This window comes from Chiloscyllium plagiosum, chromosome 16 (genome assembly GCF_004010195.1).
Source record: "Chiloscyllium plagiosum isolate BGI_BamShark_2017 chromosome 16, ASM401019v2, whole genome shotgun sequence".
Taxonomy (NCBI): Eukaryota; Metazoa; Chordata; class Chondrichthyes; order Orectolobiformes; family Hemiscylliidae; genus Chiloscyllium; species Chiloscyllium plagiosum.
In genome coordinates, this window is record NC_057725.1 from 41,443,056 (window position 1) to 41,459,380 (window position 16,325).

Genomic DNA, 16,325 nt, shown 5'->3' on the forward strand with positions numbered 1-16,325 from the left:
AAAAAGAAAAAAAGAGAGAAAGACAGCAGGAAGGGAAGAGAGAGGAACGAAGAAATTAAATGAAAAAAACTGATTCTTATAGTGCCCTTCATGATCACTGGATCACCAAAGTACTTTACAGCCAATGAAGTTCAGCAAACTTTGTTTTAACTAACACCTTATCAACTGTTTTCCTGATAAACAGGCAAAAATTATACACTTCAAATACCACGATTTACTACAATGTCCCCTTAAATAAAGTATAACAGTGATGCGTGTACCCCCTGCATTATATCTCTATTACTAACTGTGTTTTACATTGATTTTAAGAGGCTTGTTGATATTTTTACACGGATTTTATGAGGGATGATGATGTCTCAAAGTTGTGCTCGGTCAGTTTACTGAGGTACATGTTTATGCGTACCTCTTGATTATCTGGAATATCTGATCAAACAGCAGTTCATAAAATGTTTATTGTACTTTGGACTGTAGTCAGTGCTGTAATGTAGACAAAGTGGCTGCCAATTTGCTCACAGCAACCTCTTCATGTTTCGGAGCATGATAATGACTATATAATCTGCTTTGGTAAGGTCAATTGATAATAAATATCAGGCAGGATAACACCGCTCCCCCCCTCCAGTTTTTCTTCAAAATAGTGCCAAAGCATTTTGTTTTAAGTTCATTTGAGATCACAAACAAAATCTTGGCTTATATCTCATCTAAAATACAGTGTAACAATCTTGCATTGGGTGCTAAGCTAATTTTTGCATTCCACTTCTTGAGTTGAACTTGAACCCATAACCTTGTGAGACAAAAGATTGGAGTTCCAGCAACTGAGCCATCACTGACACAATTTGCAAAAAAAAGAGCTAACCAACCTGGAGTACAGAAACCTAGAAACATTAGCTGCCTTTTTCCCTACACTTCAATAAGCTGTGGTAGTATACAGCTTGTAAGAAGAAATACTTAAATAATAACAACAACATGTTGAAAAACAAGGCAAACTTTGAAAAAAAATCAAAGTCAAACAACCATAGATCTTATTCTTCTATTTACAAATGAGTTATAGAGCTTGCAACGCCCATTGAGTTGTAAAGACTTGTATAAGAAGGATTGATGTTTGATTTCATGGTATGCAACATTGTTTGAACCACTAAAAGTGATTTAACCCTTTCCTTCCACATGACCCAAGACTCCAGGTTGTTTCATACATTAACTACACCTTGGCAAAAACTATAAACCTCAAGTTTCCGCTACACAGCACTCGCTCCGGGCATCACAATTATAAGGGCACCATCTTGACGTACAGCAATTAAGATTTGGCAGTCTGTCAGAGAACAAAACATTTTGTACAGACATGACCTATGCTTCTGTTGAAATTTTGAAGTCAAGCTGTTTAATGATAAAGACCTTATGGAAAAAAACATAAGCAAATAAATGATTAAAATTAAAATAAATTCAGAGCTGATCTCGGATTCCATTTATCATTATCCTATCTTTTACAAAAAACTGCTTTTTCATTTAGGTTGCACCTGCCACACCCTAACAACATTTCCAAAATGCTTCACAGCCAATGAATTAGTTTTGAACTCTTCTTGTTGTTTCACAGGGAAATACAGTAAGTACTCATAAATGACAATAATAAAATGAGTGAATAATTGGTTTCATTGCTGGTTGAAGAACCATGTTGGTCAGAACTGCAGGAGAGTTCCCTGCTCTATTTTGCGTAGTGTTATGGGACCACTTACTTCCAAGTGAGGCGGAAAGAACAAATGGAAGCTGGAGCGTCCTTAATGCCCTATTGAAGTAACGACCATGATAATGTGGTAAAATCCTGGACAGGGATAGAATGTGTGACCTTCCAAAGGAGAAATGCCATCAATGAGGCAAGACTAAGCCTTAATAGATTTTTAACAGCACTATCACATCCATCCTCCAGTGCACAGTTTAACACACGTTCTTTCAAAAATCGGCTGGGCAAAATACAATGTTGCAATCTTTGAAATCAAAACCCAATAATACATCATGTGATTTATTCTTTTGATGGCACTTTCTCAAATATTGTGCTTGTGAGGTGCGTTCAAGGAGGTTTCATGGAATCTCTTTTCAAGGCTTTTAAAGCAGCTGATGTAGGCCGACACAAAGCTCACTGCACCTGCAGAAATTAAATAATTGCTGCCCAAACCATCTATCCTAAAAATAGACAGGTGGAATTTTAATCCATAGTTTGGAAGCAGTAACTTTGTCTTAGAAATTGTAGAGCAAACTAACTGTATAAAAAATACACATACAGACCCAGAAAATAATCACAGAACATTCTGGATTCTTAAATAAAACCTCAACCTTGCTGGCCATAAGAGAGTTTAATACTAAACAAAATTAAGTCAAGCATGCTCTGTTCAAATTTCTGGCAAGGTAGAGAGAAAGCCTCTACATTCTTCCTCCACCATAATGATTTACTCAAAAGAACATACAAATGCTTTAAACAAAAGTGCAAAAAGGTTGACAAAATATTTCCATTTCAAATCCAAAAAACTATTTTCTCCTATCAATGGCTTTTAAAAAGAAATTATTGATTCCTAATGTTGAGAGAAGAACATCATTACTAGTTTTCTTTCATCATAAATACTATCCCTGTCTACTTTAAAGACACTGACATTAGCATGTTGCTAAAGTGACCATTTCAAAATGTGAGCAAAATAGTAAGAGTCATCTGACAAATAGACATCACAAGTCAAATCCTGTTCATGCCTAACACCTAGTCACGCAGCCAGCGATAGGAATTTGCAGATTACAGAAATGGTGAAGTTAATATCAGCACTCCTACATCCTTCTCTGCTCAAAATGTTCCAGGGTTTAAGATATTGAAGTCCTAGGAACATCCGGCAGGATATTGATAGCAAGATTCTGATGACAATACTAAAAAAAAGACTCAAAACGACTACTGTGAAGCAACTTAGTGATTCAGAAATTCTTTGTAACTTCCTTTGAAATGTACTCACACCTAAGCAGTCACCTAGAAACCAGAATGTCCTTATTGATTGTCTATCAATGGTGAAGAAAGGCAAAGACAAAATGACAAAGAGACAATGAAAGCTAAGGTCATGCGATGTTTAAATCCATTTTTAGCTCAGCCTCTATTATTTGGGATTTTCTGACTGCTCATCTCACTTAAAGGTAACAACGAAAACACATATGATATTGTTAAAGGCAGAATGATGTAACACAAATCACAGCTCAATTTTCCATTTATAATTCAAGCAGTAAAATGCAGAAAAATACTAGACTTGAAGCAAATTACCCACAACATATTTTTATGGATAGGACCTGAAAGATACAAAATATTGCTTGTAGATTTGTGGATTGGATACTTCAGTAATGAAGATCATCCAAAAAACCTGAAGTCCTGATAACTGATTTAGAGATGCAGCCAATAACAGAACTAAGTAGTGAAAGGATCATAGTAATTGAACACAAGGTTAGTGTAAATTGTTAATATTTATCATGCATAAACTAGGTATATAAGCATGGTACAGCAGGGCTTTACTCATGTCTTATTCCATCAGATCTTAATCTGATCTGACATCCTAATGTCACAGTTATGCACATACTTTCTCAGTAGTTATTGTCACTGTATTGGTACAGTTAACCCTTTAATTCACATTTGTCTCACAACTATTAATTTCATAAACAAGTTACAGTGGCCATCTCTTATTCTAATTCCATTCTTCTTTCGTCAAAGTCATCAATCTTGAAGAGGGTTCTTGGTTCCCTTGGACAATGTGTAGGAAAGCAAACACATTTTTGAAGGAGGATAGCAGCCTGTCACAATTTCTGTACGTGAGCTGTGACTCAAGATGCACTCAGATGTAAAGGCAGTGAAGACCAATTAAGAAAAAACTGATACAACAGTCAAACATCCAGTTCCTGAACTATCATAAATCCCACAGAGAAAGATGACAAACATTAAATTCTAAATTTCACCTTCCACTATGTTGTTTACTAGGTAAAAGGTGAAAGCCAATGTTGATCCTTCTTCTGATAGCTGCTCTGTAGCCAACACTTCTTGTCTGATGCCCCTGCAACATCTTTAGATGTGCTACAACTTTGACACACTCCTGTCCTGCAATATGTTTACTTGTTTTTGTTGTGTCATTTCAAAATGTAGGACACCCTCTCTCTGGCTTAATAATGCTAAGTGACTTCAAATAGCTGGGCTTCTATTTCAGCAATTTCTCTTAGATAGTTAGATTTCTCTGACCGTGTTGCTAGGCTACAAGTTTTTCCAGGGCATGCCTCAGTGGTAAAAGCTCTCTAGTTTGGACCTTTACTCCTTTACTGAATTAAAGCCTGAGCATTTAGTGATGAGATTCAATTGCAGAATCCAGTGTATATGGCTTTTTTTTGGGTGGGGAAGATGGTGGGGGTCGAGAGATCACAGGGTAGGGGATGAAGTCCCAAACACTGGAGGAACTCTCGGCGAAGATGTAGCTCTGAATGTGATTGGCACTCCATCCTCTATCTTGAATATACACTCCTTCCTCCAATGATGTACATTGGTGGCAGTGTGCACCATTTACAAAATGCACTGCAGCAACTAGCCATGGCTATCGACAACAAAAATCGACGGACAAGGCCTAAGTTTAATATCAGTCACTGCAAAGTATATGCCTCTTCTGCTGCCAGTATCGACCAATCAATTGTGCAGATTTACAAGTACTGAACGCGGGATATCGCAGTACCTCAAGGGAATTGCTGATAACTTTGGTAACTGTCCAGTCAGTTTGGCTTTTAACAAAACCTGGAGTGATATCACAACAGGCCAGGGTGGGTGATGAGGTTGGCTGAGATTCTTTTCACTTGGACTGCAGCCAATCTGTGTGCAAGACAGCTTTGCTAATAGTAGCATGATTCTCATTTGCAGATCAGTGGAAAGCTTAATAGTGCCTTGCAATGGTGTGCGCATGGCTTCAGTAAAATTAACCTAAGGCCCCTGCGTACACTAAAGGTTCTTGATTCTGCCAACCTTTGCTCAACATTTAGAGAAAGATTCATCCTTACATGCAGGGAGTATGCATTCCATATCAGTCATTCTACAGGAGTAGACTTCTCAATTGCCCGATTCATGATTCAAACTTTTTTTTTGTGTATACCAGATAATTAATGGAGTTTTAAAAAGTCTTTTGTGTGCTTGATATGATCTGTAAAGTTTAAAATCAAAATAATTTTTGCTAATGCTTTTTAATGTCTTCATAAATCCCTATAGCTCTTTTAGCATATGGCAACAATTTGTGTAAGTGTACCAATATGTTGTTATAACTAATAGTTTTAATCGCAAGGTTTTCATGCGGTTTGCAGTCTGTAGCCTTGTGTACTTGCCTGAAGAAAACTATCTTGCTGAAGGAAGTATCAAGTTGAAGGCTCACAGAAACTACCACACTACCTATTTTACTAAATTTCATTTTCCTTAAAGCAGAAGTACAAATCAGAACTGATTTAGGAACACCATCTTTCACATGCAAAGATATTTTATAATGCAAAATAAGCGTATCTCACTTGTTTATTCATGACTGAGTCATCTTTTCACTGGACTTTGAAATAACAAGCAAATCTTTACACTGAACTAAAAAAATCCAACAATCCATTTTACAGTCTTCATTTCAAAGCCCCTTCAATGCACGGAAATATAGCCTTTGAAGAGGCTTTCAAAGATACTGGTTGTATAGCAGAGATGATCAAAACCTTGCACCCATCTGCACTTTCCACACAACCACAGCACCTCTCCCCTCTCATCATGCTTGTTTTTTTTGACCCCAGTGGCAGTGATAAAGCATGCTGAATAGAAGGTTTATCTTCATCAGCACTCTTAACATGCTTGCCAGTTTTGGGAAAAGGAAACTACTTTAATTCTTGACCGCAAATCAGTGCTTGCATAGAACAAAGCAGAAACAGCCTTCCTGCTCACTTCACACTTGAGTCAGAGTTAGCCAGGTGACTGCTGCATGAAGCAACTCCATTAAAGGTCTGGAACAATCAAGATAAATTTCAAGTGACTAAGATGTAAACATTGGAATCAATACATTGAATGTAAATAATACAAAAGGGCAACCAAATTATTTTAAAGAGAATTCATTTGGTGCATGTTTACGACAAATAACAGATATCAGAACCATTACCACAGATACTTGAAGAAAAATTCTTCAGGACATTGTGATCAATGCAGGGCAATTAACTTCCTGTGTTATCATAAAGAAGGATCACCCAAATCATTATTATTAGTTTGTTTTTGGGAAGGAGTGTGGTGGAAGTTAGCTCATACCTCAATCTCACAAAAAGTGTCCTGCTCACCAGGCTGTATCATTTGTTTCCATCACTACAAAAATATCAACAATCTCACACGAGTAACTTGAGAATTTTTCCCTGAGGAACCATTAACTTGCCCCTGAATTTTGAATTTAGTTTCAATAATCACCTTCATACTTTAACTAATAGGTATAAATTAAAATCCCGAAAGGGACTATTTTTAAAATAATGAAAATATTTCATTTTTTCCACAAGTCACATAGCATCAACAGATGGGAAAGGGGGTGGAACAGAAATGCAAGTGGTAATTCAAGTCTTAACCAATACTTACCATTAAAAATCAGGACATGATATCCCAGGCTACTAATTCTGTGTATTATCTTCCTTTGATAAATGAAACCTTGAGACGGGTGAGCTGAGATGTGTGTCTGACTCACAGGTACATGCCCACATCTAGTCATTCAGCTGCATAGTCAATCCTTGTGTTGTCCAGGATCCTGAAATTATTTTTACTATCTGCAAATGTTCAGGATGAATGATCTATACTTGATAGAATTGTTAGGAGTGACCATCACAGTGGAGTTAAGGGCCCAAATTCAAACCAGCAATACCTTCCATATATCCTTCCACATGTGGCATTATTACTGTAGAAAATGGGATAAACTCAAAACCAATCTAGCACTCAGAACAGGGCACTGAGAGATGTTTCAGGCCACCTGCAGCAGATCTGTAATCTCATGGTATGGCAGATCACGCACTTAACCATCATGCCAAAAGATCAACCGGGTTTCGATGAAGACTGCAAAACAGAATGCCAAGAGCAACTCCAGGTATACCTAAAAATGAAGTGCCAATCTACTGAAGCTACACACGTTAAAGAGTGAAATCAGCATACTGTAGCCAGAATTAAGTGATCCCACAACCAATGGATCAGATCAAAGCTCTACAGTTCTATTACATCTAGTCATTAATTCAACAACTAATGTAAAGGGGAGTTAGGTATACATTAGCAGCTAATGAAGAGTTTTTCCATATCTCATAGCTTCAACATTACTAGGGCCTCTTAATACTACATATGGTCAAATGTTGCCTTGATGTCAAATGGAGACACCTTGACCTTACCTCTGGAATTCCGCTGTTTTCGCCATGTTTGGAACAAGGATATAGTGAGGCCTGGAGCCAGGGTGACCTGGCAGAATCCAGGCTGAGCATCCTCAATGTGGAATTCAGCATTTTAGTACATAAAATAAGGTTGGAGCTTTCACAACCATCTTCTGCTATTAGTACCAAGTGGATGATCCAAACTGGCCTCTTCCTGAAGGCCCTAACAGTTACCAGTTTTCAGACAATTCAATTCACTCCAATTGATCAAATGCACTTAGCAATTTCTTGATATAGCAAAGATTGTGAAAACATCCCAGCTTCTGTGTTGAACTAGGTGCACGTCAACAGGTTCTCCAAACGTTGCTACAGCATTGACACAAAAGTGGAAATTGTATATAAAAGAGAATAAATCCAACCTAGCCAATTACAATTTCATCAGTCTACTCTGTCAGCAGCAATGTCATGCTGGGCATTGTTTACAGTGTTATAAGGAACATTTACTGGATTCTGACAAAGTGTCACTGATGGAAAAAGTTAACATGGCTTCTTTCTTCACATGATGAAACATTACCATGTTGTTTTATATTTATTATTAGTCTGCTGACTGATATGAAATTTGCATTCTGACAGGGCCACTCGGCTCCAGGTTTCTTGATAGCCTTGCACCAACAGAAATGGAACTCCAGAGCAAAGAATAAAGAGTCACTGCCCATGACTGAGTGTAACACTAAGTTGTCCCAGTAAAATCTAAGTTGATGGGAAAAATCTCCAGTAGTTGGAGTCATACCTAGTAAAAGGATGACAACTGTGGCTGTTGGAAGCAAATTTTCTCAGACCAAGAACATCCTTGCGTGACTGACTCTGGGGAGTTTCGTAATCTCAAAATCCTCATCTGCATCTTACCTTCCCCTGATTCTGTGATTTTTCCTTCATTATAAGGTCAGAAGTGGGCGGCACGGTGGCACAGTGGTTAGCACTGCTGCCTCGCAGCGCCAGAGACCCGGGTTCAATTCCCGACTCAGGCGACTGACTGTGTGGAGTTTGCATGTTCTCCCCGTGTCTGCGTGGGTTTCCTCCGGGTGCTCCGGTGGTCGGTGTGGACTTGTTGGGCCGAAGGGCCTGTTTCCACACTGTGAGTAATCTAATCTAAAAAAAAAGTGGGCAATCTTTGCTGAAGACTGCAGTGTGTTTGGTACTTTTCATAACTCCTTAGATATTGAAATCATCCAGGCCGCATGCATTAAGATCTGGACAACACAATAATTGGCAAACATACAAGAGTAGGCAATCACCATTTCCAACAGCAGAGATTCCATCCTCCTCTTGATAATTAATGGCATTATCATTGCCTAATCCTCTTTAATCAAGATACTGGGACTCATTGTTGACCAAAACTTATTTGGACCGTTGTTGCAAACATCTAATTTTATGGTTCGCATCTCAAAGACACATGACTTTTAGTTTAGGGGAATTGACATTTTTAAATGCAAGATAAAACACTTGATTTGAAATTCCATCAGATTTGCTTTTGAGCTTCTCAAACCAAGGGGTTTACTTTATTTTACAAGGTCATAGTGGAAGTTACTGGAAACTAAATAAAGGGCTACTGTCATGAAGGTGAAGGCACGTACTGCACCTTTTAGAGAGAGTGAAAGCTGTTTTGCACAGACAGCTTGCAGGCACCTGTCACATGACTGACTAGCAGTCTCAGAGTGTACTGGAAAATTGAAAATACGTAACATGTGGCTGTGAAACAAATACCTGTGTTTTGCTTGCTATTTATACAACAATTCGAATTGAACCAGTTTAAATTATGCCTCAGAATACTAAAAACTAATTGATTTTGAATTTATTGTTTTGCCAACATTGAACTACTGAGATGATCCAATGCTGGGGGTATAAAGAAGCAGATATTTTGACAGTTAGAGTGAGACCAACTGCCATCAACAGAGTAACTGCCAACAATACACTCTCTATCAAAAGGTACCTTTTTCACATGAAATATCTTTGCAGCAAATGACCAAAGACGACCCAGGGAGCTCTACACCCAGAGGAAGACAGAAACTGATGACGACAGCCACTGTAGGATTTTGAAATTAAATTGATGTAATTTTAATATGGGTTTTTATCAGAACAGTATATTGTTATAGAGTGGGAAATAGATAACAAACATTTTAGAGAAAAGAGGTGTAGAGTTGTAAATACTTGCTGCTTTAGTGTGCACTTTTAGAGTTAAAGAATAAATTGACATTCTTTAAAAAAAAACTGGTACAACACGGCAGTGACCCCTCTGCTAATTAAACCAAACACTCAGAAAAGCTGACCTCATCTCAAAACCTGTTAAAGTATGAGTGACAGAGAACCCCCAAATTCTACGATTTAAATAAAAACTATCTCCCACTCTGTAACAATATACTGTTCTGATAAAAACCCATTTTAAAATTACATCAACTTAATTTCAAAACCCTACAGTGGCTGTCATTGTCAGTATCGGTCTTCCTCTGGCTGTAGAGCTCCCAGGTCGTTTTCAGTCTTTTGCTGCAAAGATGTTCCATATGAAAAAGGTACCCTTTGATAGAGAGTGCATTGTTGGCAGTTACTCTGTTGATGGCAGTTGGTCTCACTCTAACTGTCAAAATGTCTGCTTCTTTATACCCCCAGCATTGGATCATCTCATTGGCTCGATGTTGGCAAAACAATAAATTCAAAATCGAATAGTTTTAGTATTCTGGGGCATAATTTAAACTAACTGGTTCAATTCGAATTGTTATAAAAATAGCAACTAAAACTCAGGTATTTGTTTCACAGCCAAAAAAAAAATTTCAATTTTCCAGTACACTCAGACTGCTAGTCAGTCACATGACAGGTGCCTGCAAGCTCTCAGTGCAAAACAGCTTTCACTTTCTCTTGAAGGTACAGAACATACCTTCACCTTCGTAACATTACCCCTCCGACCTTCTTAGCGGAGATGGGATGTATGCACCTGCCTCAATAAGGGCAGAAGTTACTTCTATGGTTCCGAGAACAAAGAGATGGTTTGGGGATAATTAGCTTAAAACCAACATCTGGGTATGCCAAGCATGCCACTTAGGTATTGGGATAGATTACATAGAAATAAATTCTTTTGATTCTTTGGAGAGGGTGCTTCTGTGAGGAATCACACAGATACTGTTGGCTTAGTCTACTTTTGGGGTGGTTTGGGACAAGCAAGAAGAATAGATCTGTCTGAGTAATAAAACAACCAGATTTAGAAGCAGAGGGCTATTAGACACCAGTTTATTTTCTGATTGATGTCATTAAGCAGGAATGCAATGAGGCCCCTGTTTGAGCTGGGAAGTTCACAATTGAGAGGTTGGAGAGTTGGATGATTTACCTCGCCTGATGCGAGTGAAAGGACCACAAAGAACCTCATGCCTCAGGGAAAAGCAGGATCACTTAAGAGACTCTCAGATAATTCCTGAGAGCTGTAGCACACCTTAGTTTGTTTCCAGTAGAAATGAAGGAATCCTCAATATCTTGTTAAGTATAGAAAAACTCTTGGATGGAAACAAAAATAATAGGGAGTGTTCTGTTGAGATGTTTGCACTTAAAGCATGATTTTACAAATATAGTGTTAAGTTAGTAGTACAGGTAGACAACCCTTTATCCAAAATCCTACAATCCAAAAAGCTCCAAAGTCCAAAGGCTTTGTTGTGAAGTTTTTTCTCATTAACAATGTTGCTTGGCTTGCAAACAGTTAACCCAAGTTCACACCCATTCGATGCGTGTCACTCAGATGCAACGTGGAGAGGTGTGGCCCAGTTCTGGCAGGCCTCAGTTCTGTCTCAAAGCCCGTTTTATTCAGTGAGTCTGTTCTTTAGTAAGATTTTAAAAAGATTTACCATCAAACTGTCACTTATTCTGAAATTTGAAAAATTCTAAATTCCAAAAACCAGCTGGTCCCAAGCATTTCAGACAAAGGATTGTGCACCTGTACTTGCTTTCTTAGACTCTTGCACAGTAAATGTTTTTATTTATGATGTGAAATTATGTGTTGCTGTTCTTCAGATAAAAACTGAATTTCATTTTCAGAGTTCCAGGCCTTTGCTGAGATTGTAACACCAAGGCACATATGGTCATAGAGTCCTACAGCACGGAGTCAGGCTCTTCAGCCCAAACTGGACCATGAGACCAAAATGTCTATCCACACCAACCCCTTTCCTCTGCACTTGGCCTATATTCTTCTAAACCTTTCCTGTCCGTATTTTTGTCCAAACGCCTTCTAAATGTTGTTAATGTACTTGCCTCAAACATTTCTGTTGGCAGCTCATTCCATATGTGTACCGCCCTCTATGTAAAGAAGTTGCCCCTCAGGTTCCCTTTTATTCTTTCCTCTCTGACCTTAAACTGATGCCCTCTAGTCCTCAATTTCCCAACCATGCAAAAACGACTGAGTAAATTCACTCTATTCGTATCTCTCGTGATCTTATATACATGTATAATGTCCCCCCTTCAGTCTCCTAAGCTCTAAAGAGAAATGGCCTAGCTTGTCCAACCTCTCCCTATAACTCAGACCCTCGAGTCCAGGCAACATCCTTGTAAATTTCTTCTGCACTCTTTCCAGTTTAATAACATCCTTCCTCTAGCAAGGTGACCAAAACTGAACACAATACTTCAAGTGCGGCTTCACCAACGTCCTGTATAACTGCAACATAACTTCCCAACTTCTATACTCAGTGCTCTGAAGGCCAGTGTGCCAAATGCCTTCTTCGCTGCCCTGTCTACCTGTGACTCCACTTTCAGAGCACTGTGAACCTGAACTCCAAGATCCCTCTGTTCCACTACACTCCTTAAGGCACTACCATTCACCATGAAACTTCTACCTTGATTTGACTTTCCGAAATGCAAGTCCTCACACTTCTCTGTATTAAACTCCATTTGTCGGCCCACTTCCCCAGCTGACTGAGGTCCTGCTGCAATTTCTGATAACCTTCCTCACTGTCCATGATACTGCCTATTTTAGTGTTATCTGTAAACTTACTAATCATGCCTTGTACATTTTCATCAAAATCATTGATACAGATAATAAGCAGCAATGGGCCCAGCACTGACCCCTGAGGCACTCCACTAGTCACAGGCCTCCATGAATTCTGTGGCTACAAGAGGTGGTCAGAGATTTTCCAGAATCAGTAAACTTACCTTCTGACTCCTCAACATCTTTCTTCCACTTACAAGGAGGAAGTCATGAATCTGGCAGAATACTCTCCGTATGCATGAAGTGTGGCTCTAAGGTTGTACAATATGACAATATCTAGGACAAAGAAACCCCAACTTGACGAATACCACCCATTGACCATCTTATATACTTACTCCCTCTACTACTAGCACATTGTAGCTGCAATACATTATGCAAACTGCAGCACAGCTATTTGCCACGACTTCTTTGATAGCACATCCCAAACCTGTGACCTCTCCAACCTTGGACAAACTTTAACAACAGTCGCAGTGGGACAGCATAACTTGTAATTTCCCACCCAGACCACACACTACCCTCACAATGAAGTATATGGTCAGTCCTTCTTCATTACTGGGTCAACTGTCTGAAACGTCTTACATTAGAGCATTATGATGCGGCCTTATCCCAGGGACTGCAGCAGGAGCAGACAGCAGCTCACAACCACCTCCTAAAGTGCAACAGGGAATGGGCAATATGTACTGTACTGGCATTGCCAACAAAACCCTCATCTTATGAAATTTTTTTACAAATCCTTGCAATAAACCTGGCTTTATTAATATAGTCATACAGTATAACAGTAAGGTTATGCTGAACTCATAAAACACTAGTTGGCCTCAGCTAGAGTAATGTGTCCAGTTCTGGGCGTTGGACTTTTGGAAGGATGTGAAGGCAACAGAGAGAGAATAGTTTCAAGAATGAGGAATTTGAGTTATGAGATTAGATTAGAGAAGCCATGACTGCTCTCCTTAGAAAAGAGAAGGCTGAAAGGAGATCTGATTGAAGCATTCAAAATCATGAGAGGTCTTGTCAGAGTAAATAGGAAAAACATGTCACCACTTGTGAAACAAAAACAAGAGGGCAAAAATTGAAAGTAATTAGTAAAAGAAGCAGAAGTGATAGGAGGAAAAACCTTTTTCAGAGCAAGCGGTTAGGGTCTGATATGCACTGCCTGAGAATGTGGTGCAGACTGATTCAGTCAGGACATTCAAAGGGGAATTACTTGGTTATTTGATGGGAACAATGTGAGAGTTACAGGAAGAATGCCACTGGATAAGATGCTCATTGGAAGAGCCAGCGAAGGTATTGTAGGCTGAATGGCTTCCTTTTGTTCTGTGACAATCCAATTCTGTGACCGAGATTATTCGTGAACTGTTTGATTTTGGAGGAATCATGTTTAAGTCTATCCAAATGTGGGAGCTATGTATTATATAGCTTGCTGTGCTTTTTGTGTACATAGACAGGTCAGTCAATTGTCTCAGTAAGGAATATATGCTCTTCTTCTAGTTGCAAACCGATAGTCTCAATAGCATCTGACGGACTGCAACAGTTTCAAGTAGCAGCTCATAACCACCTCCTATAGTGCAATAGTGAATGGGCAATTTGTACCAGTCTTCCCAACAAAACCCTTATCCTATGAAAATCCAAACATAATAGAAGAAAACCTTCCAAGAAATATCTTGGCCTGGTTACAATTACCAGTAATAATCTCAGAAAAAAAATGATATTCCTCAAATAGTTAAATAAACAAAAAAGGGTGGCTCCCAAGTAAACCTTTCAGGCATTACAATGTAACATTTGGAGAAATTGTGCCTTTTAACCCTCAACAAGTTTGGCCAACCTGAGTAGAAACGTTACTTTATATGGGAGAAAGTGAGGAATGTAGATGCTGAAGATCAGAGTCAAAAAGTATGGTGCTGGAAAAGCACAACAGGTCAGGCAGCATCCAAGGAACAGGAGAGTTAATGTTTCGATCATAAGCTCTTCATCAGGAATGTTGTGAAGAGCTTAATCTCTCTATAAAACTATTAATTCCTCGTATAATAAAGGATTGCATTCTAATAAATGATTACCTGAAAGAGCCATCCAAGTTGGATCTATGAATAAAACTCAGTTTTGCATCTGCCCAGTAAAGTTTCTGTTCCTCTATGTCAATTGTCAGTCCATTTGGCCAGTAAATATTAGTGTCCACAATGACAGAACGACTGCTACCATCCATGCCAGCTCGTTCAATTCTTGGTATTTCTCCCCAGTCTGTCCAATACATGTACCTGTAAAAATATACAGAATGGAAATAAGAACTTGCAAATGGATAAGGTCTTGTCTTCTGCTTTAAATTTTATTCAATTTCTGTTCAGTGTACAAGATATAAAAAGCATCATGAAAAGACACTGCATATTTTACAAGTTATGTACAACAGAATTACAGTCATTAAAATAATTCTTATTTAGCAGTTACCCAACTTTATCCATAAAAATGGTGAAAAGCTATCTTGTTTACAAAGTACACGTTCTAACTATTTGCATACTTAGTTTATTCTAAATATTCGAAACAGTAATGGTATTGGAATTAAGTTTGGATCATCCAGTTTCTTTTCCAAAAATTGTTCACAAATTAATGGAGAAGGTGGCCGCGTGCTAGTGTCAGTGAACATAGTAGCCAAAAGCCCAAAATTTTGCTTTCAAATCTTACCACAGCAGCTGGTCGAAAATTTAAAGCAGTTAATAAGTCTGGAAAATAAAGCTAATCTTGGTTCTGGTAACCATGTCAATTATCATCGTTTGTTGTTAAAAACTCATACGGTTCAATTATATCCTTTTGGGAAGGAAATCTTGCATCTTTACCTAGTCCCATAGCAGCGTGTTCAACTCTTATATTTGGGGTAGGGGAAGCTCATCTGCTGTGTGGTCTGTGCCTGCTACAGCAGCCAGGCAAGCAGGGAGAGCTGCAGGCATAGCAGGGACACCATTCCTCAGGCGTGATATTCAGATGCTGCCTTTAGGTACCAACAGATCCTACTATCTATAGGAAACTGGAAGCCGATTAGAAAATGCCAGTTGATCTCTTTTATTTGTCCTCATGTAGCCCTTACTGAGCCAGACAGAAGCTAAAATGGCCCCGTGGTGGATATATTTAGCTCCCTTCCAAGCCTGACATTTTGGTAGATAGGTGGGTGGATGGATAGATAAATGGGTGGGTGGAGAGACAGACAGACAGGTAGCAGCATAAACAGAACAAGAGAGAAAAAGCAGCACTTGATTTTGATATCTGCATAACTGTTTAATGATACTATGTAGATTGGTCAAGGTCACAGAAAGTAGACAATGCTTATCAAATTATAAAGGGCTACTTTCAAAACAAAATAAATCAAATGTTCAAATTTTGCTAGTTATTCTAAATTCTTATTTGTTGCTGTGCTATATTAATAGTCACTGATTGATTGATTAAATGAACAGGCAACCTCGAGCAATTTCTATACAATTTTGATAATCAAACAATTGGACCTACAGGACAGATGTTTGGGTTACTTGTTTTCCATCTGCCTCTCTCTCCAACTGGGAAAATACCTTTCTTCAAATTGGTGCTTCTACACACAAAGTAGCTCCTCAAAAAGTAGCTTGCCCAAGGTCAGAGCAAATGGGAAACAATCCAATAAATCATGTCCCAGTACTCCATGTTCTGGCATGTTGAAACACTGGAAGATCCATTGGCTTTTCTTAAAATATATTTTATGGACAAATCTTAATTTTGATTATGACTGAAAGAAAAAAATTCAGGTTGAAGATTTTCTTCTTGCACTCATCAGGACAGATGCAAGAATAGCAAATTTCAAACTGAGCAACAATTTATAAACTGCACGAGAAAAGAGAACTGGTTGGAAAATCTACTCTGCTTAATCAATGTGTTGCTATGGGTGAATGCAGCAGGGAGTTATGTCAAAAATGCT

General features: G+C 38.6%; 1 protein-coding gene across 1 annotated transcript in view; it reads right to left on the reverse strand.

Annotated features, from left to right (window-relative positions):
* lrp5 (low density lipoprotein receptor-related protein 5) overlaps nucleotides 1-16,325 on the reverse strand; it is a 180,143-nt gene that overhangs the window by 145,269 nt on the left and 18,549 nt on the right. The window contains exon 2 of the mRNA XM_043705916.1: nucleotides 14,452-14,649. Within this exon, the coding sequence (XP_043561851.1) occupies nucleotides 14,452-14,649 (198 nt within the window). The remainder of the gene's footprint in view (nucleotides 1-14,451; nucleotides 14,650-16,325) is intronic.